The sequence below is a fragment of the Mustelus asterias genome, unplaced genomic scaffold, assembly GCF_964213995.1.
Source record: "Mustelus asterias unplaced genomic scaffold, sMusAst1.hap1.1 HAP1_SCAFFOLD_1939, whole genome shotgun sequence".
NCBI lineage: Eukaryota > Metazoa > Chordata > Chondrichthyes > Carcharhiniformes > Triakidae > Mustelus > Mustelus asterias.
The window spans coordinates 14322-41983 of NW_027591884.1; the positions used below are offsets into that span (position 1 = coordinate 14322).

At 46.3% G+C, this 27662-nt stretch overlaps 1 protein-coding gene across 1 annotated transcript in view; it reads right to left on the reverse strand.

The window, feature by feature from the left end:
- LOC144489030 (pre-rRNA 2'-O-ribose RNA methyltransferase FTSJ3-like) overlaps window positions 1–27662 on the reverse strand; it is a gene marked incomplete at its 3' end in the record, with an annotated part of 49632 nt that overhangs the window by 14167 nt on the left and 7803 nt on the right. Inside the window, 6 exon segments of the mRNA XM_078206983.1 lie at window positions 907–1007; window positions 2257–2361; window positions 7569–7684; window positions 8507–8701; window positions 10889–10988; window positions 27182–27261. Of these exon segments, the coding sequence (XP_078063109.1) occupies window positions 907–1007; window positions 2257–2361; window positions 7569–7684; window positions 8507–8701; window positions 10889–10988; window positions 27182–27261 (697 nt within the window).

Consider the following 27662-nt stretch of genomic DNA (forward strand, 5'->3'; position numbering starts at 1 on the left):
TCCCCATTCTCCTGCCTTTTCCCCGTAACCCCTGATCCCCTTATTAATCAAGAACCGATCTATCTCTGTCTTAAAGACACTCAGTGACCCGACCTCCTCTGTGACAAAGAGTTCCACAGATTCACCACTCTCTGGCTGAAGAAATTCCTCCTCATCTCGGTTTTAAAGGATCGTCCCTTTAGCCTGAGGTTGTGCCCTCTGGTTCTAGTTTTTCCCAGTAGTGGGAACATCCTCTCCACGTCCACTCTATCCGGGCCTCGCAGTATCCTGTAAGTTTCAATAAGATCCCCCCTCATCCTTCTAAACTCCACAGACCCAGAGTCCTCAACCGTTCCTCATGCGACAAGCTCTTCATTCCAGGGATCATTCTTGTGAACCTCCTCTGGACCCTTTCCAAGGCCGGCGCATCCTTCCTTAGATATGGGGACCAAAACTGCTCAGAATACTCCAAATGGTGTCTGACCAGAGCCTTCTACAGCATCAGAAGTCCATCCCTGCTCTTGTATTCTAGCCCTCTTGACATGAATGCTAACATTGCATTTGCCTTCCTAACTGCCGACTGAACCTGCACGTTAACCTTAAGAGAATCTTGAACAAGGATTCCCAAGTCCCTGCTTTCTCCCCATAACCTTTGACCCCGTTCGCCCCATGTGCTCTACCCAGCCGCCTCTTGAATACATTCAATGTTTTGGCATCAGCTCCTTCCTGTGGGAATGAATTCCACAGGCTCACCACTCTCTGGGTGAAGAAATGTCTCCTCACCTCCGTCCCAAATGGCCTACCCCGAATCCTCAGACTGTGACCCCGCCCATGCACAGCCTTTCCTGGTAAGATACCCCCCCCCCCCCCACCGGGAATCACTCAGCGCAGAGCGCCGCCACTTGGAGACGGGGAATTCCCACTTGCCTCAGCTCCTTACGACCCAGCACTCGGACATCCTTGCAACATTCCCGGATCTCCGGGGTGGTGGCTGGATGGTTTTCCAGCTCCGGATCATCAAGTGTAATCTGCGCATGAGAGAGAGAGAGAGTCATGTTAAATTGTCCCTCAGTGTTCAAAGATGTGTAGTCATGGCAGTACAGAACTGGTTAGGTGGATTGGTCATGCTAAGTTAGAGGCCTCAGGCTTCAGCCTGATGAGCAGGCCTCAGGCTACAGTCAGTCAGAAAGAGAAGGCATCAAAGTGGATTGGCCATGCTAAATTGCCCCTTAGTGCCCAAAGATGTGTAGGTTAGGGGGATTAGCCATGCTAAATTGCCCCTTAGTGTCCAAAGATTTGCAGGTGAGGTGGATTGGCCATGCTAAATTGCCCCTTAGTGTCCAAAGATGTACAGGTTAGGGGGATTGGCCATGCTAAATTGTCCCTTAGTGTCCAAAGATGTGTAGGTTAGGTGGATTGGCCATGCTAAATTGCCCCTTAGTGTCCAAAGATGTGTAGGTTAGGTGGATTGGCCATGCTAAATTGCCCCTTAGTGTCCAAAGATGTGTAGGTTAGGGGGATTGGCCATGCTAAATTGCCCCTTAGTGTACAAAGATGTTCAGGTTAGGTGGATTGGCCATGCTAAATTGCCCCTTAGTGTCCAAAGATGTGCAGGTTAGGTGGATTGGCCATGCTAAATTGCCCCTTAGTGTCCAAAGATGTGCAGGTTAGGTGGATTGGCCATGCTAAATTGCCCCTTAGTGTCCAAAGATGTGTAGGTTAGGTGGATTGGCCATGCTAAATTGCCCCTTAGTGTCCAAAGATGTGTAGGTTAGGGGGATTGGCCATGCTAAATTGCCCCTTAGTGTCCAAAGATGTTCAGGTTAGGTGGATTGGCCATGCTAAATTGCCCCTTAGTGTCCAAAGATGTGCAGGTTAGGTGGATTGGCCATGCTAAATTGCCCCTTAGTGTCCAAAGATGTGCAGGTTAGGTGGATTGGCCATGCTAAATTGCCCCTTAGTGTCCAAAGATGTGCAGGTTAGGTGGATTGGCCATGCTAAATTGCCCCTTAGTGTCCAAAGATGTGCAGGTTAGGTGGATTGGCCATGCTAAATTGCCCCTTAGTGTCCAAAGATGTGCAGGTTAGGTGGATTGGCCATGCTAAATTGCCCCTTAGTGTCCAAAGATGAGAAGTCACGGCAGTACAGGACTTTATCTCCAACAGTGCAGTGTCCCCGTTTGAGGTTCGATTTCCCATCCCAGTGCCGGGGAGCCACCCTTGACCCAGTGGTGCCCCGGGGTGAAAGGTCAGCTCTGGCATCCACAAGACCACTCACCTCACTGGCTTTGTCCAGGAAGTCGACGGGATTCGAGGCCTTGACGAACTCTGTCAGTGTGAAGCGGTGGTACAGCGTGTAGTCGCCCTCCGTGTATCCTTCCGCCTAGAGGAAATAGGCCCACACATCAGCGGGGAGTCGGGACAACTCCTGACACAGGCCTGGCAGCGGGAAGAGTTCTCACACCACCATACCTCCTGCGTCAAACACACCCTCATCACTGCCGCTTGTCATCTGTCCCGTTCCCCACCTCCGGAACACCGATCCCAACCCCAACCCGGCTCGGCTCAAACACTGTGGAAGCCCTCACCCAGTCACCGCCATTCCTACTCTGTCTCTGTCCCGCTCTCCCACCTCCGTAACGTTCACCCCATCCAAAACACTGCTCCCCACCCCGTGCTCACTGTCCCACACTGACTCCCCGATAAACAGCACCTCAGCTTGAAAATCCCTATCCTCACTTACAAATCCCTCCCCATCTGTCACCTCCTCCAGCCCCTACACCCCTCCCTATCTCTGTAACCTCCTCCAGCCCCTACACCCCTCCCTATCTCTGTAACCTCCTCCAGCCCCTACACCCCTCCCTATCACTGTAACCTCCTCCAGCCCCTACACCCCTCCCTGTCTCTGTAACCTCATCCAGCCCCTACATCCCTCCCCATCACTGTAACGTCCTCCAGCCCCTACACCCCTCCCTATCTCTGTAACCTCCTCCAGCCCCTACACTCCTCCCTATCTCTGTAACCTCCTCCAGCCCCCACACCCCTCCCTGTCTCTGTAACCTCCTCCAGCCCCTACACCCCTCCCTATCTCTGTAACCTCCCCCAGTCCCTACACCCCTCCCTATCTCTGTAACCTCCTCCAGCCCCTACACCCCTCCCTATCTCTGTAACCTCCTCCAGCCCCTACACCCCTCCCTATCACTGTAACCTCCTCCGGCCCCTACACCCCTCCCTATCTCTGTAACCTCCTCCAGCCCCTACACCCCTCCCCATCACTGTAACGTCCTCCAGCCCCTACACCCCTCCCTATCTCTGTAACCTCCAACCAGCCCCTACACCCCTCCCTATCTCTGTAACCTCCTCCAGCCCCTACACTCCTCCCTATCTCTGTAACCTCCTCCAGCCCCTACACCCCTCCCCATCTCTGTAACCTCCCCCAGCCCCTACACCCCTCCCTATCTCTGTAACCTCCCCCAGCCCCTACACCCCTCCCTATCTCTGTAACCTCCTCCAGCCCCTACACCCCTCCCTATCTCTGTCACCTCCTCCAGCCCCTACACCCCTCCCCATCACTGTAACGTCCTCCAGCCCCTACACCCCTCCCTGTCTCTGTAACCTCCTCCAGCCCCCTCCACCCCTCCCTATCTCTGTAACCTCCTCCAGCCCCTACACTCCTCCCTATCTCTGTCACCTCCCCCAGCCCCAACACCCCTCCCTATCTCTGTAACCTCCTCCAGCCCCTACACCCCTCCCTATCTCTGTAACCTCCTCCAGCCCCTACACCCCTCCCTATCTCTGTAACCTCCTCCAGCCCCTGCGCCCTTCCCTATCTCTGTAACCTCCTCCAGCCCCTACACCCCTCCCTATCCCTGTAACCTCCTCCAGCCCCTACACCCCTCCCTATCTCTGTAACCTCCTCCAGCCCCTACACCCCTCCCCATCACTGTAACCTCCTCCAGCCCCTACACCCCTCCCCATCACTGTAACCTCCTCCAGCCCCTACACCCCTCCCTATCTCTGTAACCCCCTCCAGCCCCTACACTCCTCCCTATCTCTGTAACCTCCTCCAGCCCCTACACCCCTCCCTATCTCTGTCACCTCCTCCAGCCCCCTACACCCCTCCCTATCTCTGTAACCTCCTCCAGCCCCTACACTCCTCCCTATCTCTGTAACCTCCTCCAGCCCCTACACCCCTCCCTATCTCTGTAACCTTCTCCAGCCCCTACACCCCTCCCTATCTCTGTAACCTTCTCCAGCCCCTACACACCTCCCTATCTCTGTAACCTTCTCCAGCCCCTACACCCCTCCCCATCACTGTAACCTCCTCCAGCCCCTACACCCCTCCCCATCACTGTAACGTCCTCCAGCCCCTACACCCCTCCCCATCACTGTAACGTCCTCCAGCCCCTACACACCTCCCCATCACTGTAACGTCCTCCAGCCCCTACACCCCTCCCCATCACTGTAACCTCCTCCAGCCCCTACACCCCTCCCAATCTCTGTAACCTCCTCCAGCCCCTACACCCCTCCCTATCTCTGTAACCTCCTCCAGCCCCTACACTCCTCCCTATCTCTGTAACCTCCTCCAGCCCCTACACCCCTCCCTATCTCTGTAACCTCCTCCAGCCCCTACACCCCTCCCTATCTCTGTAACCTCCTCCAGCCCCTACACCCCTCCCTATCTCTGTAACCTTCTCTAGCCCCTACACCCCTCCCTATCTCTGTAACCTCCTCCAGCCCCTACACCCCTCCCCATCACTGTAACCTCCTCCAGCCCCTACACCCCTCCCCATCACTGTAACGTCCTCCAGCCCCTACACCCCTCCCTATCTCTGTAACCTTCTCTAGCCCCTACACCCCTCCCTATCTCTGTAACCTCCTCCAGCCCCTACACCCCTCCCTATCTCTGTAACCTCCTCCAGCCCCTACACCCCTCCCTATCTCTGTAACCTCCTCCAGCCCCTACACCCCCTCCCTATCTCTGTAACCTCCTCCAGCCCCTACACCCCTCCCTATCTCTGTAACCTTCTCCAGCCCCTACACCCCCTCCCTATCTCTGTAACCTCCTCCAGCCCCTACACCCCTCCCCATCACTGTAACGTCCTCCAGCCCCTACACCCCTCCCTATCTCTGTAACCTCCTCCAGCCCCTACACCCCTCCCTATCTCTGTAACGTCCTCCAGCCCCTACACCCCTCCCTATCTCTGTAACCTCCTCCAGCCCCTACACCCCTCCCCATCACTGTAACCTCCTCCAGCCCCTACACCCCTCCCCATCACTGTAACGTCCTCCAGCCCCTACACCCCTCCCTATCTCTGTAACCTCCTCCAGCCCCTACACCCCTCCCTATCTCTGTAACCTCCTCCAGCCCCTACACCCCTCCCTATCTCTGTAACCTCCTCCAGCCCCTACACCCCCTCCCTATCTCTGTAACCTCCTCCAGCCCCTACACCCCCTCCCTATCTCTGTAACCTCCTCCAGCCCCTACACCCCTCCCCATCACTGTAACGTCCTCCAGCCCCTACACCCCTCCCTATCTCTGTAACCTCCTCCAGCCCCTACACCCCTCCCTATCTCTGTAACGTCCTCCAGCCCCTACACCCCTCCCTATCTCTGTAACCTCCTCCAGCCCCTACACCCCTCCCCATCACTGTAACCTCCTCCAGCCCCTACACCCCTCCCCATCACTGTAACGTCCTCCAGCCCCTACACCCCTCCCTATCTCTGTAACCTCCTCCAGCCCCTACACCCCTCCCTATCTCTGTAACCTCCTCCAGCCCCTACACCCCTCCCTATCTCTGTAACCTCCTCCAGCCCCTACACCCCCTCCCTATCTCTGTAACCTTCTCCAGCCCCTACACCCCCTCCCTATCTCTGTAACCTCCTCCAGCCCCTACACCCCTCCCCATCACTGTAACGTCCTCCAGCCCCTACACCCCTCCCTATCTCTGTAACCTCCTCCAGCCCCTACACCCCTCCCTATCTCTGTAACCTCCCCCAGCCCCTACACCCCTCCCTATCTCTGTAACGTCCTCCAGCCCCTACACCCCTCCCTATCTCTGTAACCTCCTCCAGCCCCTACACCCCTCCCTATCTCTGTAACCTCCTCCAGCCCCTACACCCCTCCCTATCTCTGTAACCTCCTCCAGCCCCTACACCCCTCCCTATCTCTGTAACCCCCTCCAGCCCCTACACCCCTCCCTATCTCTGTAACCTCCTCCAGCCCCTACACCCCTCCCTATCTCTGTAACCTCCTCCAGCCCCTACACCCCTCCCTATCTCTGTAACCCCCTCCAGCCCCTACACCCCTCCCTATCTCTGTAACCTCCTCCAGCCCCTGCACCCCTCCCTATCTCTGTAACCTCCTCCAGCCCCTACACCCCTCCCTATCTCTGTAACCTCCTCCAGCCCCTACACCCCTCCCTATCTCTGTAACCTCCTCCAGCCCCTACACCCCTCCCTATCTCTGTAACCCCCTCCAGCCCCTACACCCCTCCCTATCTCTGTAACCTCCTCCAGCCCCTACACCCCTCCCTATCTCTGTAACCTCCTCCAGCCCCTACACGCCTCCCTATCTCTGTAACCTCCTCCAGCCCCTACACCCCCCTCCCTATCTCTGTAACCTCCTCCAGCCCCTACACCCCTCCCTATCTCTGTAACCTCCTCCAGCCCCTACACCCCTCCCTATCTCTGTAACCTCCTCCAGCCCCGACACCCCTCCCTATGCTGACCACAACTACCCACAGTGACCCCGGCCCGCGGCCCTGACCAGCGCCTCCCCGACCCGCGCCTCCCCGGCCCTGACCAGCGCCTCCCCGGCCCTGACCAGCGCCTCCCCGGCCCTGACCAGCGCCTCCCCGGCCCTGACCAGCGCCTCCCCGGCCCTGACCAGCGCCTCCCCGGCCCTGACCAGCGCCTCCCCGGCCCTGACCAGCGCCTCCCCGACCTCACCGTTGAAGTGGTTGCGGATTGCTTTAATCACATGATTTGATGAAAATGTCATTAGGGTGTTGCACAGGTTTTTTTTATTCATTCCTGGGACATGGGCATCACTGGCTGGTCCAGCATTTATTACCCATCCCTAGTTGCCCCTTGGAGGGCAGTTGAGAGTCACCCACATTGCTGTGGCTCTGGAGTCACATGTCGGCCAGACCGGGTAAGGACAGCAGATTTCCTTCCCTAAAGGGAACCAGATGGGTTTTTCCGACAATGGGTCATCAGTAGATTCTTAATCCCAGATATTTTTTATTGAATTCAAATTCCACCATCTGCCGTGGGGGGATTCGAACCCGGGTCCCCCAGAACATCAGCTGAGTTTCTGGATTAATAGTCTAGCGATAATATCACTAGGCCATTGCTTTTGAAGTCTCAGTTTGTACTCAGTACAGGCAAGAGGTCCTACAATAAACCTGCTGTGTTAGATTGAATCTACGCGTGCAGATCACAGATTTTCCTCAAATACCCACAACCCCCCGAATGTAGTTTGGAAAGTGCAGAACATCTCCTGTTTTATCATTTTCTAAAGAAGGTGGGGATGGACTGCTGGACAGGACTTTGAAAGGCCGCCTCACAACGCACTCTTCCGCTTACCTTGGGCTTCTTGACGGCGACCAGATCGCGAATGGTCTTGGCCTGAACTTCCACCTCTTTGAAGGCGTGTTTGGGATCGAAGAACTTGTTGTCGATTTTATCCGGTGCGATGTAGCCTGTGGAGACGGGAGGGGGGGGGCGGTCGGTGGGTGAGGAAACAGAGTTAATAAAGTCCAAACCAGGTTTAACCAAAGTCATCGACTTCAGGAAGCGTAAAGGAGAACATGCCCCTATCAACGGGGATGAAGTAGAAAGGGTTGAGAGCTTCAAGTTTTTAGGTGTCCAGATCACCAACAACCTGTCCTGGTCCCCCCCACACCGACACTATAGTTAAGAAAGCCCCACCAACGCCTCTACTTTCTCAGGAGACTAAGGAAATTTGGCATGTCAGTTACGACTCTCACCAACTTTTACAGATGCCCCATAGAAAGCATTCTTTCTGGTTGTATCACAGCTTGGTCTGGGCTCCTGCTCTGCCCAAGACTGCAAGGAACTACAAAGGGTTGTGAATGTAGCCCAGTCCATCACACAAACCAGCCTCCCATCCATTGACTCTGTCTACACTTCCCGCTGCCTCGGGAAAAGCAGCCGGCATAATTAAGGACCCCACGCACCCCGGACATTCTCTCCTCCACCTTCTTCCATCGGGAAAAAGATACAAAAGTCTGAGGTCACGGACCGACCGACTCAAGAACAGCTTCTTCCCTGCTGCCGTCAGACTTTTGAATGGACCCACCTTATATTAAGTTGATCTTTCTCTACACCCTAGCTGTGACTGTCACACTACACTCTGCACTCTACACCATAGAAGCAGGAGGGGGTGGGCGGGAGGGGGTGGGCGGGAGGGGGTGGGCGGGCGGGAAGGGGGGGTGAGGAGGTTGATGAGACGGGAAGTGAAGATGGACGGTCACGGGCCGAGGACAAGATGGCCGACTCACCCTGACACACGACGAAAATCTCAGCGGACTCGTTCCTGGAAGCCTGGGGTTTGGTGGCCTGAACTTTCCGGAAGAACTGCTGCAGGATCCAGAGCAGCGGCTGGTAATCCCTGGAACGGAAAACCTTGGTGATGAAGCAGCCGCCTTTATTCAGAAACTCGCACGCCAACTTCAGAGCCATCAGTGTGAGGTGCGCTGTGGGGGATGAGGGGAGAGAGAGAGGGAGAGAGAAAGGGAGAGAGAGAGAGAGAGGTCATCGTACATTGTTTTAATCATAGAATCTACAGTGCAGAAGGAAGCTATTCACCCCATCGAGTCTGCACCGACCACAATCCCACCCAGGCCCTACCCCCAGAACTTCATGTATTTACCCCAGCTAATCCCCCCGGACACCAAGGGACAATTTATCATGGCCAACCCCCCTAACCCGCACATCTTTGGACTGTGGGAGAAAACCGGAGCAACCGACGGAAACCCGAGAAAGTCCGAGAATTAACTAGCTGTAGCGAAGGCAAAAGGTGATCAATTTACATTTCTGTTTGGGAGCATCCCATGTCTGCCATGTTGCCATGAAGGTTTGAGGATGAATTTGTTTTTCTCCCCGTGAGTTTGCTCCCAGGTCCAGCAGACCACACGGAAAGTGGCAGAGAAAGAAATCAACAACAACTCTGGGAGACAGTAATCTCAGACTGGCCAACGCCAGGACAAGGAGGTCAGTCGGGAGCAGAAGTCCACAGTCGTGGAATTTTGAAGGGAAGTTGGAAGAGTCACCCAGTCAGGGGCGAATGATCGGATCCTGATGAAATCTCCTAACTCGGCTGGAATACTGAGGAGAAATTACAGTGAATTCCAGGGAGCTGTGGCAGACCCGGTTCTGTTTTGAGAGAAGTGAATGAAGGCTCAATATCTCATGGTGCTTTGGGAACCCTTCCAATTAGAAAATGAATTGAATTCATGAACCCAAATGTAACGTTCTTGTTCACACCTGACCCTCTGGCAATCAAGACGCCATTTTAAATGCAGTCGCAACTCCAGCTCCACAGCCAGGGGTCATCCTGGGTTTGGGGGCCATCACTGGTCTCAGCTTCAAGGGCGGGAGAGGAGTGGGTTTGTCGAGACATTGGAGGATGACACAGATTACAGACCCAAAATGCAGCAAGTATCTCTCTGTTCATCCGGGGGACATGGGTGTCGCTGGCTGGTCCAGCATTTATTGCCCATCCCTAGTTGCCCTTTGGAGGGCAGGTGAGAGTCAACCACTGGAGTCACATGTAGGCCAGACCGGGTAAGGACGGCAGATTTCCTTCCCTAAAGGACATGAGTGAACCAGATGGGTTTTTCCGACAATGGGTCATCAGCAGATTCTTAATTCCAGATTTTTTTTATTGAATTCAAATTCCACCATCTGCCGTGGTGGGATTCGAACCCGGGTCCCCCAGAACATCAGCTGAGTTTCTGGATTAATAGTCTAGCGATAATACCACGAGACCAGCGCCTCTCCCGACCAGCATGCCTGGTGAACCAGCCACAATTAAGATGGCAGTACAAGATGGGGGTGTCGTGACCCCCAACACACTCCTGGATATTTGGGGAGAAGTGGGGGGGGGGGGGGGGGGAGAAAGGAGATCGGAGCGGCAACAGGACGTAGGGAGAAACCCACCCCCCTCGCGCCCAGATGTTAATAGGGGGAGGAGAATTGAGTTTAAAAAGTTGCAGCTTTATAGAGCCTTAGTTAGGCCGCACTTGGAATATAGTGTTCAATTCTGGTCGCCACACTACCAGAAGGATGTGGAGGCTTTGGAGAGGGTACAGAAAAGATTTACCAGGATGTTGCCTGGTATGGAGGGCAGTAGCGATGAGGAGAGGTTGGAGAAACTTGGTTTGTTCTCACTGGAGCGACGGAGGTTGAGGGGAGACCTGATAGAAGTCTACAAGATTATGAGGGGCATGGACAGAGTGGATAGTCAGAAGCTTTTTCCCCAGGGTGGAAGAGCCAATTACTCGGGGGCACAGGTTTAAGGTGCGAGGGGCAAGGTTTAAAGGAGATGTACGAGGCAGATTTTTTACACAGAGGGTGGTGGGTGCCTGGAACACGCTGCCGGGGGAGGGAGTGGAAGCGGATGTGGTCGTGAGTTTTAAGGGGCGTCTTGACAAATACATGAATAGGATGGGAATAGAGGGATACGGTCCCCGGAAGGGTAGGGGGTTTTAGTTCAGTCGGGCAGCATGGTCGGTGCAGGCTTGGAGGGGCCGAAGGGCCTGTTCCTGTGGTGTAATTTTCTTTGTTCTTTGGGTGGGATGGCTGGACCCGGGACTTCATTTGGCGCCCTCTGGGGGAGAGAGTGGGGAGACCACCACAGCCAGGCCCGGATCACCACTTACCCTGAGAGAAGGCGTCATGCAGCCAGTTGGAGCCCACGTTGGGGGCGCCATCATTCAGGACAACGTCCACCTTCCAGGTCTGGAGCTCCTTCCGCAGGGCCTGGGGAGGAGAGGGGACAGCATTGAGAAGAAAGAATCGCAACGGCCGACTGCAAACGGACCCCAGCACCTCCCCCAACGCTTCACATTCAACCTCAGATGCTGCCTGAGTATCTGCACATGGCAGGACCAACAACCCAGGGTACAGTAGTGTTGGGGTTATGTTACTGGATTAATAATCCGGGGTACAGTAGTGTTGGGGTTATGTTACTGGACTAATAACCCAGGGTACAGTTGTGTAGGGGTTATGTTACTGAATTAATAATCCAGGGTACAGTAGTGTAGGGGTTATGTTTCTGGGTTAATAATCCAGGGTACAGTAGTGTAGGGGTTATGTTACTGGATTAATAATCCAGGATACAGTAGTGTAGGGGTTATGTTACTGGATTAATAATCCAGTGTACAGTAGTGTAGGGGTTATGTTTCTGGGTTAATAATCCAGGGTACAGTAGTGTAGGGGTTATGTTACCGGATTAATAATCCAGGGTACTGTATTGTAGGGGTTATGTTACTGGATTAATAATCCAGGGTACAGTAGTGTAGGGTTATGTTACTGGATTAATAATCCAGGGTACTGTATTGTAGGGGTTATGTTACTGGATTAATAATCCAGGGTACAGTAGTGTAGGGGTTATGTTACTGGATTAATAATCCAGGGTACAGTAGTGTAGGGGTTATGTTACTGGATTAATAATCCAGGGTACAGTAGTGTTGGGGTTATGTTACTGGATTAATAATCCAGGGAACTGTATTGTAGGGGTTATGTTACTGGATTAATAACCCAGGGTACAGTAGTGTAGGGGTTATGTTACTGGATTAATAATCCAGGGTACAGTAGTGTAGGGGTTATGTTACTGGATTAATAATCCAGGGTACAGTAGTGTAGGGGTTATGTTACTGGATTAATAATCCAGAGTACAGTAGTGTAGGGGTTATGTCACTGGATTAACAATCCAGGGTTCAGTAGTGTAGGGGTTATGTTATTGGATTAATAATCCAGGGCACAGTTGTGTAGGGGTTATGTTACTGGATTAATAATACAGGGTACAGTAGTGTAGGGGTTATGTTACTGGATTAATAATCCAGGGCACAGTTGTGTAGGGGTTATGTTACTGGATTAACAATCCAGGGTTCAGTAGTGTAGGGGTTATGTTATTGGATTAATAATCCAGGGCACAGTTGTGTAGGGGTTATGTTACTGGATTAATAATACAGGGTACAGTAGTGTAGGGGTTATGTTACTGGATTAATAATCCAGGGCACAGTTGTGTAGGGGTTATGTCACTGGATTAATAATACAGGGTACAGTAGTGTAGGGGTTATGTTACTGGATTAATAATCCAGGGTACAGTAGTGTAGGGGTTATGTCACTGGATTAACAATCCAGGGTTCAGTAGTGTAGGGGTTATGTTATTGGATTAATAATCCAGGGCACAGTTGTGTAGGGGTTATGTTACTGGATTAATAATACAGGGTACAGTAGTGTAGGGGTTATGTTACTGGATTAATAATACAGGGTACAGTAGTGTAGGGGTTATGTTACTGGATTAATAATACAGGGTACAGTAGTGTAGGGGTTATGTTACTGGATTAATAATCCAGGGTACAGTAGTGTCGGGGTTATGTTACTGGATTAATAATCCAGGGTACAGTAGTGTAGGGGTTATGTCACTGGATTAACAATCCAGGGTTCAGTAGTGTAGGGGTTATTATACTGGATTAATAATCCAGGGTTCAGTAGTGTAGGGGTTATGTCACTGGATTAACAATCCAGGGTTCAGTAGTGTAGGGGTTATTATACTGGATTAATAATCCAGGGTTCAGTAGTGTAGGGGTTATGTTACTGGATTAATAATACAGGGAACAGTAGTGTAGGGGTTATGTTACTGGATTAATAATCCAGGGTTCAGTAGTGTAGGGGTTATGTTATTGGATTAATAATCCAGGGAACAGTAGTGTAGGGGTTATGTTACTGGATTAATAATCCAGGGTTCAGTAGTGTAGGGGTTATGTTATTGGATTAATAATCCAGGGAACAGTAGTGTAGGGGTTATGTTACTGGATTAATAATCCAGGGTTCAGTAGTGTAGGGGTTATGTTACTGGATTAATAATCCAGGGTACAGTAGTGTTGGGGTTATGTTATTGGATTAATATTCCAGGGTGCAGTAGTGTAGGGGTTATGTTACTGGATTAATAATCCAGGGTACAGTAGTGTCGGGGTTATGTTACTGGATTAATAATCCAGGGTACAGTAGTGTTGGGGTTATGTTACTGGATTAATAATCTAGGGTACAGTAGTGTTGGGGTTATGTTACTGGATTAATAATCCAGAGTACAGTAGTGTCGGGGTTATGTTACTGGATTAATAATCCAGAGTACAGTAGTGTAGGGGTTATGTTATTGGATTAATAATCCAGGGTACAGTAGTGTAGGGGTTATGTTATTGGATTAATAATCCAGGGAACAGTAGTGTAGGGGTTATGTTACTGGATTAATAATCCAGGGTTCAGTAGTGTAGGGGTTATGTTACTGGATTAATAATCCAGGGTACAGTAGTGTAGGGGTTATGTTATTGGATTAATATTCCAGGGTGCAGTAGTGTAGGGGTTATGTTATTGGATTAATATTCCAGGGTGCAGTAGTGTAGGGGTTATGTTACTGGATTAATAATCCAGGGTCCAGTAGTGTAGGGGTTATGTTACTGGATTAATAATCCAGGTTACAGTAGTGTTGGGGTTATGTTACTGGATTAATAATCCAGAGTACAGTAGTGTCGGGGTTATGTTACTGGATTAATAATCCAGAGTACAGTAGTGTAGGGGTTATGTTATTGGATTAATAATCCAGGGTACAGTAGTGTAGGGGTTAGGTTACTGGATTAATAATCCAGGGTACAGTAGTGTAGGGGTTATGTTATTGGATTAATAATCCAGGGAACAGTAGTGTAGGGGTTATGTTACTGGATTAATAATCCAGGGTTCAGTAGTGTAGGGGTTATGTTACTGGATTAATAATCCAGGGTCCAGTAGTGTAGGGGTTATGTTACTGGATTAATAATCCAGGGTCCAGTAGTGTAGGGGTTATGTTACTGGATTAATAATCCAGGGTACAGTAGTGTAGGGGTTATGTTACTGGATTAATAATCCAGGGTCCAGTAGTGTAGGGGTTATGTTACTGGATTAATAATCCAGGGTACAGTAGTGTAGGGGTTATGTTATTGGATTAATAATCCAGGGTACAGTAGTGTAGGGGTTAGGTTACTGGATTAATAATCCAGGGTACAGTAGTGTAGGGGTTAGGTTACTGGATTAATAATCCAGGGTACAGTAGTGTAGGGGTTATGTTATTGGATTAATAATCCAGGGAACAGTAGTGTAGGGGTTATGTTATTGGATTAATAATCCAGGGTGCAGTAGTGTAGGGGTTATGTTATTGGATTAATAATCCAGGGTACAGTAGTGTAGGGGTTATGTTATTGGATTAATAATCCAGGGAACAGTAGTGTAGGGGTTATGTTATTGGATTAATATTCCAGGGAACAGTAGTGTAGGGGTTATGTTATTGGATTAATAATCCAGGGTACAGTAGTGTAGGGGTTAGGTTACTGGATTAATAATCCAGGGTACAGTAGTGTAGGGGTTATGTTACTGGATTAATAATCCAGGGTCCAGTAGTGTAGGGGTTATGTTACTGGATTAATAATCCAGCGTACAGTAGTGTAGGGGTTATGTTACTGGATTAATAATCCAGGGTACAGTAGTGTAGGGGTTATGTTATTGGATTAATAATCCAGGGTACAGTAGTGTAGGGGTTATGTTATTGGATTAATAATCCAGGGTACAGTAGTGTAGGGGTTAGGTTACTGGATTAATAATCCAGGGTACAGTAGTGTAGGGGTTATGTTATTGGATTAATAATCCAGGGAACAGTAGTGTAGGGGTTATGTTACTGGATTAATAATCCAGGGTTCAGTAGTGTAGGGGTTATGTTATTGGATTAATATTCCAGGGTACAGTAGTGTAGGGGTTATGTTACTGGATTAATAATCCAGGGTACAGTAGTGTAGGGGTTATGTTCCTGGATTAATAATCCAGGGTACAGTAGTGTAGGGGTTATGTTCCTGGATTAATAATCCAGGGTACAGTAGTGTAGGGGTTATGTTACTGGATTAATAATCCAGTGTACAGTAGTGTAGGGGTTATGTTACTGGATTAATAATCCAGGGTGCAGTAGTGTAGGGGTTATGTTACTGGATTAATAATCCAGGGTACAGTAGTGTAGGGGTTATGTTACTGGATTAATAATCCAGGGTGCAGTAGTGTAGGGGTTATGTTACTGGATTAATAATCCAGGGTACAGTAGTGTAGGGGTTATGTTACTGGATTAATAATCCAGGGTGCAGTAGTGTAGGGGTTATGTTACTGGATTAATAATCCAGGGTACAGTAGTGTAGGGGTTATGTTACTGGATTAATAATCCAGGGTACAGTAGTGTAGGGATTATGCACTGGATTAATAATCCGGGGTACAGTAGTGTAGGGGTTATGTTACTGGATTAATAATCCAGGGGACAGTAGTGTAGGGGTTATGTTACTGGATTAGTAATCCCGGGTACAGTAGTGTAGGGGTTATGTTACTGGATTAACAATCCAGAGTACAGTAGTGTAGGGGTTATGTTACTGGATTAATAATCCAGGGTACAGTAGTGTAGGGGTTATGTTATTGGATTAATAATCCAGGGTACAGTAGTGTAGGGGTTATGTTACTGGATTAATAATCCAGGGTACAGTAGTTTTGGGGTTATGTTACTGGATTAATAATCCAGGGTACAGTAGTGTAGGAGTTATGTTACTGGATTAACAATCCAGAGTACAGTAGTGTAGGGGTTATGTTACTGGATTAATAATCCAGGGTGCAGTAGTGTCGGGGTTATGTTACTGGATTAATAATCCAGGGTACAGTAGTGTCGGGGTTATGTTACTGGATTAATAATCCAGGGTACAGTAGTGTATGGGTTATGTTACTGGATTAATAATCCAGAGTACAGTAGTGTAGGGGTTATGTTACTGGATTAATAATCCAGGATACAGTAGTGTAGGGGTTAGGTTATTGGGTTAATAATACAGGGTACAGTAGTGTCGGGGTTATGTTACTGGATTAATAATCCAGGGTACAGTAGTGTAGGGGTTATGTTACTGCATTAATAATCCAGGGTACAGTAGTGTAGGGATTATGTTACTGGATTAATAATCCAGGGTACAGTAGTGTAGGGGTTATGTTACTGGATTAATAATCCAGGGTACAGTAGTGTAGGGGTTATGTTACTGGATTAATAATCCAGGGTACAGTAGTGTAGGGGTTATGTTACTGGATTAATAATCCAGGGTACAGTAGTGTAAGGGTTATGTTACTGTATTAATAATCCAGGGTACAGTAGTGTAGGGGTTATGTTACTGGATTAATAATCCAGGGTACAGTAGTGTAGGGGTTATGTTACTGGATTAATAATCCAGGGTACAGTAGTATAGGGGTTATGTTACTGGATTAATAATCCAGGGTACAGTAGTGTAGGGGTTATGTTATTGGATTAATAATCCAGGGTACAGTAGTGTTGGGGTTATGTTACTGGATTAATAATCCAGGGTACAGTAGTGTTGGGGTTATGTTACTGGATTAATAATCCAGGGTACAGTAGTGTAGGGGTTATGTTACTGGATTAATAATCCAGGGTACAGTAGTGTAGGAGTTATGTTACTGGATTAATAATCCAGGGTACAGTAGTGTAGGGGTTATGTTACTGGATTAATAATCCAGGGTGCAGTAGTGTCGGGGTTATGTTACTGGATTAATAATCCAGAGTACAGTAGTGTTGGGGTTATGTTATTGGATTAATAATCCAGGGTACAGTAGTATAGGGGTTATGTTACTGGATTAATAATCCAGGGTACAGTAGTGTAGGGGTTATGTTATTGGATTAATAATCCAGGGTACAGTCGTGTTGGGGTTATGTTACTGGATTAATAATCCAGGGTACAGTAGTGTTGGGGTTATGTTACTGGATTAATAATCCAGGGTACAGTAGTGTAGGGGTTATGTTACTGGATTAATAATCCAGGGTACAGTAGTGTAGGAGTTATGTTACTGGATTAATAATCCAGGGTACAGTAGTGTAGGAGTTATGTTACTGGATTAATAATCCAGGGTGCAGTAGTGTCGGGGTTATGTTACTGGATTAATAATCCAGAGTACAGTAGTGTTGGGGTTATGTTATTGGATTAATAATCCAGGGTACAGTAGTCTAGGGGTTATGTTATTGGATTAATAATCCAGGGTACAGTAGTATAGGGGTTATGTTACTGGATTAATAATCCAGGGTACAGTAGTGTAGGGGTTATGTTATTGGATTAATAATCCAGGGTACAGTAGTGTTGGGGTTATGTTATTGGATTAATAATCCAGGGTACAGTAGTGTTGGGGTTATGTTACTGGATTAATAATCCAGGGTACAGTAGTGTAGGGGTTATGTTACTGGATTAATAATCCAGGGTACAGTAGTGTAGGAGTTATGTTACTGGATTAATAATCCAGGGTACAGTAGTGTAGGAGTTATGTTACTGGATTAATAATCCAGGGTACAGTAGTGTTGGGGTTATGTTATTGGATTAATAATCCAGGGTACAGTAGTGTTGGGGTTATGTTACTGGATTAATAATCCAGGGTACAGTAGTGTAGGGGTTATGTTACTGGATTAATAATCCAGGGTACAGTAGTGTAGGAGTTATGTTACTGGATTAATAATCCAGGGTACAGTAGTGTCGGGGTTATGTTACTGGATTAATAATCCAGGGTACAGTAGTGTTGGGGTTATGTTACTGGATTAATAATCCAGGGTACAGTAGTGTAGGGGTTATGTTACTGGATTAATAATCCAGGGTACAGTAGTGTAGGGGTTATGTTACTGGATTAATAATCCAGGGTACAGTAGTGTAGGGGTTATGTTACTGGATTAATAATCCAGGGTACAGTAGTGTAGGGGTTATGTTACTGGATTAATAATCCAGGGTACAGTAGTGTAGGAGTTATGTTACTGGATTAATAATCCAGGGTACAGTAGTGTCGGGGTTATGTTACTGGATTAATAATCCAGGGTACAGTAGTGTTGGGGTTATGTTACTGGATTAATAATCCAGGGTACAGTAGTGTCGGGGTTATGTTACTGGATTAATAATCCAGGGTACAGTAGTGTAGGGGTTATGTTACTGGATTAATAATCCAGGGTACAGTAGTGTAGGAGTTATGTTACTGGATTAATAATCCAGGGTACAGTAGTGTAGGGGCTATGTTATTGGATTAATAATCCAGGGTACAGTAGTGTTGGGGTTATGTTACTGGATTAATAATCCAGGGTACAGTAGTGTTGGGGTTATGTTACTGGATTAATAATCCAGGGTACAGTAGTGTCGGGGTTATGTTACTGGATTAATAATCCAGGGTACAGAAGTGTTGGGGTTATGTTACTGGATTAATAATCCAGGGTACAGTAGTGTTGGGGTTATGTTACTGGATTAATAATCCAGGGTACAGTAGTGTTGGGGTTATGTTACTGGATTAATAATCCAGGGTACAGTAGTGTAGGGGTTATGTTACTGGATTAATAATCCAGGGTACAGTAGTGTAGGAGTTATGTTACTGGATTAATAATCCAGGGTACAGTAGTGTAGGGGTTATGTTACTGGATTAATAATCCAGGGTACAGTAGTGTTGGGGTTATGTTACTGGATTAATAATCCAGGGTACAGTAGTGTTGGGGTTATGTTACTGGATTAATAATCCAGGGTACAGTAGTGTTGGGGTTATGTTACTGGATTAATAATCCAGGGTACAGTAGTGTTGGGGTTATGTTACTGGATTAATAATCCAGGGTACAGTAGTGTAGGGGTTATGTTACTGGATTAATAATCCAGGGTACAGTAGTGTAGAAGTTATGTTACTGGATTAATAATCCAGGGTACAGTAGTGTCGGGGTTATGTTACTGGATTAATAATCCAGGGTACAGTAGTGTTGGGGTTATGTTACTGGATTAATAATCCAGGGTACAGTAGTGTTGGGGTTATGTTACTGGATTAATAATCCAGGGTACAGTAGTGTCGGGGTTATGTTACTGGATTAATAATCCAGGGTACAGTAGTGTAGGGGTTATGTTACTGGATTAATAATCCAGGGTACAGTAGTGTAGGGGTTATGTTACTGGATTAATAATCCAGGGTGCAGTAGTGTAGGGGTTATGTTATTGGATTAATAATCCAGGGTGCAGTAGTGTAGGGGTTATGTTACTGGATTAATAATCCAGGGTACAGTAGTGTAGGGGTTATGTTACTGGATTAATAATCCAGGGTACAGTAGTGTAGGGGTTATGTTACTGGATTAATAATCCAGGGTACAGTAGTGTAGGGGTTATGTTACTGGATTAATAATCCAGGGTACAGTAGTGTAGGGGTTATGTTACTGGATTAATAATCCAGGGTACAGTAGTGTAGGGGTTATGTTACTGGATTAATAATCCAGGGTACAGTAGTGTAGGGGTTATGTTACTGGATTAATAATCCAGGGTACAGTAGTGTCGGGGTTATGTTACTGGATTAATAATCCAGGGTACAGTAGTGTAGGGGTTATGTTACTGGATTAATAATCCAGGGTGCAGTAGTGTAGGGGTTATGTTATTGGATTAATAATCCAGGGTGCAGTAGTGTCGGGGTTATGTTACTGGATTAATAATCCAGGGTACAGTAGTGTAGGGGTTATGTTACTGGATTAATAATCCAGGGTACAGTATTGTAGGGGTTATGTTACTGGATTAATAATCCAGGGTACAGTAGTGTAGAGGTTATGTTACTGGATTAACAATCCAGAGTACAGTAGTGTAGGGGTTATGTTACTGGATTAATAATCCAGGGTGCAGTAGTGTAGGGGTTATGTTACTGGATTAATAATCCAGGGTACAGTAGTGTAGGGGTTATGTTATTGGATTAATAATCCAGGGTACAGTAGTGTTGGGGTTATGTTACTGGATTAATAATCCAGGGTACAGTAGTGTAGGGGTTATGTTACTGGATTAATAATCCAGGGTACAGTGGTGTAAGGGTTCTGTTACTGGATTAATAATCCAGGGTACAGTAGTGAAGGGGTTATGTTACTGGATTAATAATCCAGGGTAAAGTAGTGTAGGGGTTATGTTACTGGATTAATAATCCAGGGTACAGTAGTGTAGGGGTTATGTTACTGGATTAATAATCCAGGGTACAGTAGTGTAGGCGTTATGTTACTGGTTTAATAATCCAGGGTACAATAGTGTAGGGGTTATGTTACTGGATTAATAATCCAGGGTACAGTAGTGTAGGGGTTATGTTACTGGATTAATAATCCAGGGTGCAGTAGTGAATGGGTTATGATACTGGATTAATAATCCAGGGTACAGTAGTGTATGGGTTATGTTACTGGATTAATAATCCAGGGTGCAGTAGTGTAGGGGTTATGATACTGGATAAATAATCCAGGGTGCAGTAGTATAGGGGTTAGGTTACTGGATTAATAATCCAGGGTACAGTAGTGTAGGGGTTATGATACTGGATTAATAATCCAGGGTACAGTAGTGTATGGGTTATGTTACTGGATTAATAATCCAGGGTGCAGTAGTGTAGGGGTTAGGTTACTGGATAAATAATCCAGGGTGCAGTAGTGTAGGGGTTAGGTTACTGGATTAATAATCCAGGGTACAGGAGTGTATGGGTTATGTTACTGGATTAATAATCCAGGGTGCAGTAGTATTGGGGTTAGGTTACTGGATTAATAATCCAGGGTACAGTAGTGTCGGGGTTATGTTACTGGATTAATAATCCAGGGTACAGTAGTGTTGGGGTTATGTTACTGGATAAATAATCCAGGGTGCAGTAGTGTAGGGGTTCTGTTACTGGATTAATAATCCAGGGTACAGTAGTGTAGGGGTTAGGTTACTGGATTAATAATCCAGGGTACAGGAGTGTATGGGTTATGTTACTGGATTAATAATCCAGGGTACAGGAGTGTATGGGTTATGTTACTGGATTAATAATCCAGGGTGCAGTAGTGTTGGGGTTATGTTACTGGATAAATAATCCAGGGTGCAGTAGTATAGGGGTTAGGTTACTGGATTAATAATCCAGGGTACAGGAGTGTATGGGTTATGTTACTGGATTAATAATCCAGGGTGCAGTAGTATAGGGGTTAGGTTACTGGATTAATAATCCAGGGTACAGTAGTGTCGGGGTTATGTTACTGGATTAATAATCCAGGGTACAGTAGTGTTGGGGTTATGTTACTGGATAAATAATCCAGGGTGCAGTAGTATAGGGGTTATGTTACTGGATTAATAATCCAGGGTACAGGAGTGTATGGGTTATGTTACTGGATTAATAATCCAGGGTACAGGAGTGTATGGGTTATGTTACTGGATTAATAATCCAGGGTACAGGAGTGTATGGGTTATGTTACTGGATTAATAATCCAGGGTGCAGTAGTGTTGGGGTTATGTTACTGGATAAATAATCCAGGGTGCAGTAGTATAGGGGTTAGGTTACTGGATTAATAATCCAGGGTACAGGAGTGTATGGGTTATGTTACTGGATTAATAATCCAGGGTACAGGAGTGTATGGGTTATGTTACTGGATTAATAATCCAGGGTGCAGTAGTGTTGGGGTTATGTTACTGGATAAATAATCCAGGGTACAGTAGTATAGGGGTTAGGTTACTGGATTAATAATCCAGGGTACAGTAGTGTAGGGGTTATGTTACTGGATAAATAATCCAGGGTGCAGTAGTATAGGGGTTAGGTTACTGGATTAATAATCCAGGGTACAGTAGTGTAGGGGTTATGTTACTGGATTAATAATCCAGGGTACAGTAGTGTATGGGTTATGTTACTGGATTAATAATCCAGGGTACAGTAGTGTAGGGGTTATGATACTGGATTAATAATCCAGGGTACAGTAGTGTATGGGTTATGTTACTGGATTAATAATCCAGGGTGCAGTAGTGCAGGGGTTATGATACTGGATTTATAATCCAGAGTACAGTAGTGTAGGGGTTAGGTTACTGGATTAATAATCCAGGGTACAGGAGTGTATGGGTTATGTTACTGGATTAATAATCCAGGGTACAGGAGTGTATGGGTTATGTTACTGGATTAATAATCCAGGGTACAGTAGTGTAGGGGTTATGTTACTGGATTAATAATCCAGGGTACAGGAGTGTATGGGTTATGTTACTGGATTAATAATCCAGGGTGCAGTAGTGTTGGGGTTATGTTACTGGATAAATAATCCAGGGTGCAGTAGTATAGGGGTTAGGTTACTGGATTAATAATCCAGGGTACAGTAGTGTATGGGTTATGTTACTGGATTAATAATCCAGGGTACAGTAGTGTAGGGGTTATGATACTGGATTAATAATCCAGGGTACAGTAGTGTATGGGTTATGTTACTGGATTAATAATCCAGGGTGCAGTAGTGCAGGGGTTATGATACTGGATTTATAATCCAGAGTACAGTAGTGTAGGGGTTAGGTTACTGGATTAATAATCCAGGGTACAGGAGTGTATGGGTTATGTTACTGGATTAATAATCCAGGGTACAGGAGTGTATGGGTTATGTTACTGGATTAATAATCCAGGGTGCAGTAGTGTCGGGGTTATGATACTGGATAAATAATCCAGGGTGCAGTAGTATAGGGGTTAGGTTACTGGATTAATAATCCAGGGTACAGTAGTGTATGGGTTATGTTACTGGATTAATAATCCAGGGTACAGTAGTGTAGGGGTTATGATACTGGATAAATAATCCAGGGTACAGTAGTGTAGGGGTTAGGTTACTGGATTAATAATCCAGGGTACAGTAGTGTAGGGGTTATGTTACTGGATTAATAATCCAGGGTACAGTAGTGTAGGGGTTATGATACTGGATTAATAATCCAGGGTACAGTAGTGTATGGGTTATGTTACTGGATTAATAATCCAGGGTGCAGTAGTGCAGGGGTTATGATACTGGATTTATAATCCAGAGTACAGTAGTGTAGGGGTTAGGTTACTGGATTAATAATCCAGGGTACAGGAGTGTATGGGTTATGTTACTGGATTAATAATCCAGGGTACAGGAGTGTATGGGTTATGTTACTGGATTAATAATCCAGGGTGCAGTAGTGTCGGGGTTATGATACTGGATTAATAATCCAGGGTGCAGTAGTATAGGGGTTAGGTTACTGGATTAATAATCCAGGGTACAGTAGTGTATGGGTTATGTTACTGGATTAATAATCCAGGGTACAGTAGTGTAGGGGTTATGATACTGGATTAATAATCCAGGGTACAGTAGTGTATGGGTTATGTTACTGGATTAATAATCCAGGGTGCAGTAGTGTAGGGGTTATGATACTGGATAAATAATCCAGGGTACAGTAGTGTAGGGGTTAGGTTACTGGATTAATAATCCAGGGTACAGTAGTGTAGGGGTTATGTTACTGGATTAATAATCCAGTATCATGTAGTGTAGGGGTTATGTTACTGGATTAATAATCCAGAGTACAGTAGTGTAGGGGCTATGTTACTGGATTAATAATCCAGGGTACAGTAGTGTAGGGGTTATGTTACTGGATTAATAATCCAGAGTACAGTAGTGTAGGGGTTATGTTACTGCACTAATAATCCAGGGTACAGTAGTGTAGGGGTTGTGTTACTGGATTAATAATCCAGGGTACAGTAGTGTAGGGGTTATGTTACTGGATTAATAATCCAGGGTACAGTAGTGTAGGGGTTATGTTACTGCACTAATAATCCAGGGTACAGTAGTGTAGGGGTTGTGTTACTGGATTAATAATCCAGGGTGCAGTAGTGTAGGGGTTAGGTTACTGGATTAATAATCCAGGGTACAGTAGTGTAGGGGTTATGTTATTGGATTAATAATCCAGGGTACAGTAGTGTAGTGGTTATGTTACTGGATTAATAATCCAGGGTACAGTAGTGTTGGGGTTATGTTACTGGATTAATAATCCAGGGTACAGTAGTGTAGGGGTTATGTTACTGGATTAATAATCCAGGGTACAGTAGTGTAGGGGTTATGTTACTGGATTAATAATCCGGGGTACAGTAGTGTAGAGGTTACGTTACTGGATTAATAATCCAGGGTACAGTAGTGTAGGGGTTATGTTACTGGATTAATAATCCAGGGTACTGTATTGTAGGGGTTATGTTACTGGATTAATAACCCAGGGTACAGTAGTGTAGGGGTTATGTTACTGGATTAATAATCCAGGGTACAGTAGTGTAGGGGTTATGTTACTGGATTAATAATCCAGGGTACAGCAGTGTAGGGGTTATGTTACTGGATTAATAATCCAGGGTACAGTAGTGTATGGGTTATGTTACTGGATTAATAATCCAGAGTACAGTAGTGTAGGGGTTATGTTACTGCACTAATAATCCAGGGTACAGTAGTGTAGGGGTTATGTTACTGGATTAATAATCCATGGTACAGCAGTGTAGGGGTTATGTTACTGGATTATTAATCCAGAGTACAGTAGTGTAGGGGTTAGGTTACTGGATTAATAATCCAGGGTACAGTAGCGTAGGGGTTATGTTCCTGGATTAATAATCCAGGGTACAGTAGTGTAGGGGTTATGTTACTGGATTAATAATCCAGGGTACAGTAGTGTAGGGGTTATGTTACTGGATTAATAATCCAGGGTACAGTAGTGTAGGGGTTATGTTACTGGATTAATAATCCAGGGTACAGTAGTGTAGGGGTTATGTTACTGGATTAATAATCCAGAGTACAGTAGTGTAGGGGTTATGTTACTGGATTAATAATCCAGGGTACAGTAGTGTAGGGGTTATGTTACTGGATTAATAATCCAGGGTACAGTAGTGTAGGGGTTATGTTACTGGATTAATAATCCAGGGTACAGTAGTGTAGGGGTTAGGTTACTGGATTAATAATCCAGGGTACAGTAGTGTAGCGGTTATGTTACTGGATTAATAATCCAGGGTACACTAGTGTATGGGTTATGATACTGGATTAATAACCCAGTGTACAGTAGTGTAGGGGTTATGTTACTGGATTAATAATCCAGAGTACAGTAGTGTAGGGGTTATGATACTGGATTAATAACCCAGTGTACAGTAGTGTAGGGGTTATGTTACTGGATTAATAATCCAGGGTACAGTAGTGTAGGGGTTAGGTTACTGGATTAATAATCCAGGGTACAGTAGTGTAGGGGTTATGATACTGGATTAATAACCCAGTGTACAGTAGTGTAGGGGTTATGTTACTGGATTAATAATCCAGGGTACAGTAGTGTAGGTGTTATGTTACTGGATTAATAATCCAGGGTACAGTAGTGTAGGGGTTATGTTACTGGATTAATAATCCAGGGTACAGTAGTGTAGGGGTTATGTTACTGGATTAATAATCCAGGGTACAGTAGTGTAGGTGTTATGTTACTGGATTAATAATCCAGGGTACAGTAGTGTAGGTGTTATGTTACTGGATTAATAATCCAGGGTACAGTAGTGTAGGGGCTATGTTACTGGATTAATAATCCAGGGTACAGTAGTGTTGGGGTTATGTTACTGGATTAATAATCCAGGGTACAGTAGTGTTGGGGTTATGTTACTGGATTAATAATCCAGGGTACAGTAGTGTAGGGGTTATGTTACTGGATTAATAACCCAGGGTACAGCAGTGTAGGGGTTATGTTCCTGGATTAATAATCCAGGGTACAGTAGTATTGGGGTTATGATACTGGATTAATAATCCAGGGTACAGTAGTGTAGGGGTTATGTTACTGGATTAATAATCCAGGGTACAGTAGTGTCAGGGTTATGTTACTGGATTAATAATCCAGAGTACAGTAGTGTTGGGGTTATGTTACTGGATTAATAATCCAGGGTACAGTAGTGTCGGGATATGTTACTGGATTAATAATCCAGAGTACAGTAGTGTAGGGGTTATGTTACTGGATTAATATTCCAGGGTACAGTAGTGTAGGGGTTATGTTACTGGATTAATAATCCAGAGTAGAGTAGTGTTGGGGTTATGTTACTGGATTAATAATCCAGGGTACAGCAGTGTAGGGGTTATGTTACTGGATTAATAATCTAGTGTACAGTAGTGTAGGGGTTATGTTACTGGATTAATAATCCAGGGTACAGTAGTGTAGGGGTTATGTTACTGGATTAATAATCCAGGGTACAGTAGTGTAGGGGTTATGTTACTGGATTAATAATCCCGGGTACAGTAGTGTTGGGGTTATGTTACTGGATTAATAATCCAGAGTACAGTAGTGCAGGGGTTATGTTACTGGATTAATATTCCAGGGTACAGTAGTGTTGGGGTTATGTTACTGGATTAATAATCCAGGGTACAGTAGTGCAGGGGTTATGTTACTGGATTAATAATCCAGGGTACAGTAGTGTAGGGGTTATGTTACTGGGTTAATAATCCAGGGTACAGTAGTGTAGGGGTTATGTTACTGGATTAATAATCCAGGGTACAGTAGTGTAGGGGTTATAAGAACATAAGAAATAGGAGCAGGAGTAGGCCATCTAGCCCCTCGAGCCTGCCCCGCCATTCAATAAGATCATGGCTGATCTGACGTGGATCAGTCCCACTTACCCGCCTGATCCCCATAACCCTTAATTCCCTTACCGATCAGGAATCCATCCATCCGCGCTTTAAACATATTCAGCGAGGTAGCCTCCACCACCTCAGTGGGCAGAGAATTCCAGAGATTCACCACCCTCTGGGAGAAGAAGTTCCTCCTCAACTCTGTCTTAAACAGACCCCCCTTTATTTTGAGGCTGTGTCCTCTAGTTTTAACTTCCTTACTAAGTGGAAAGAATCTCTCCGCCTCCACCCTATCCAGCCCCCGCATTATCTTATAAGTCTCCATAAGATCCCCCCTCATCCTTCTAAACTCCAACGAGTACAAACCCAATCTCCTCAGCCTCTCCTCATAATCCAAACCCCTCATCTCCGGTATCAACCTGGTGAACCTTCTCTGCACTCCCTCCAATGCCAATATATCCTTCCTCATATAAGGGGACCAATACTGCACACAGTACTCCAGCTGCGGGTTATGTTACTGGATTAATAATCCAGGATTTACCTGCCGACATTTCTCCGTGGTGATGTCCTCCTGGAGGGTCACAACATTGGGAATTCCTTTAATCGGAACGAGATCCACTCCTGGAAGAAAGGGAAGCAGGAAAAGTGTAACTGTCCAGGAAGCGCATAAATTGGAGGGGAGGGAACACACTGTCGGGGAATGTCGAGGGAGCTTTACTCTGTATCTAACCCCGTGCTGTACCTGTCCTGGGAGTGTTTGATGGGGACAGTGTAGAGGGAGCTTTACTCTGTATCTAACCCCGTGCTGTACCTGTCCTGGGAGTGTTTGATGGGGGACAGTGTAGAGGGAGCTTTACTCTGTATCTAACCCCTTGCTGTACCTGTCCTGGGAGTGTTTGATGGGGACAGTGTAGAGGGAGCTTTACTCTGTATCTAACCCCGTGCTGTACCTGTCCTGGGAGTGTTTGATGGGGACAGTGTAGAGGGAGCTTTACTCTGTATCTAACCCCGTGCTGTACCTG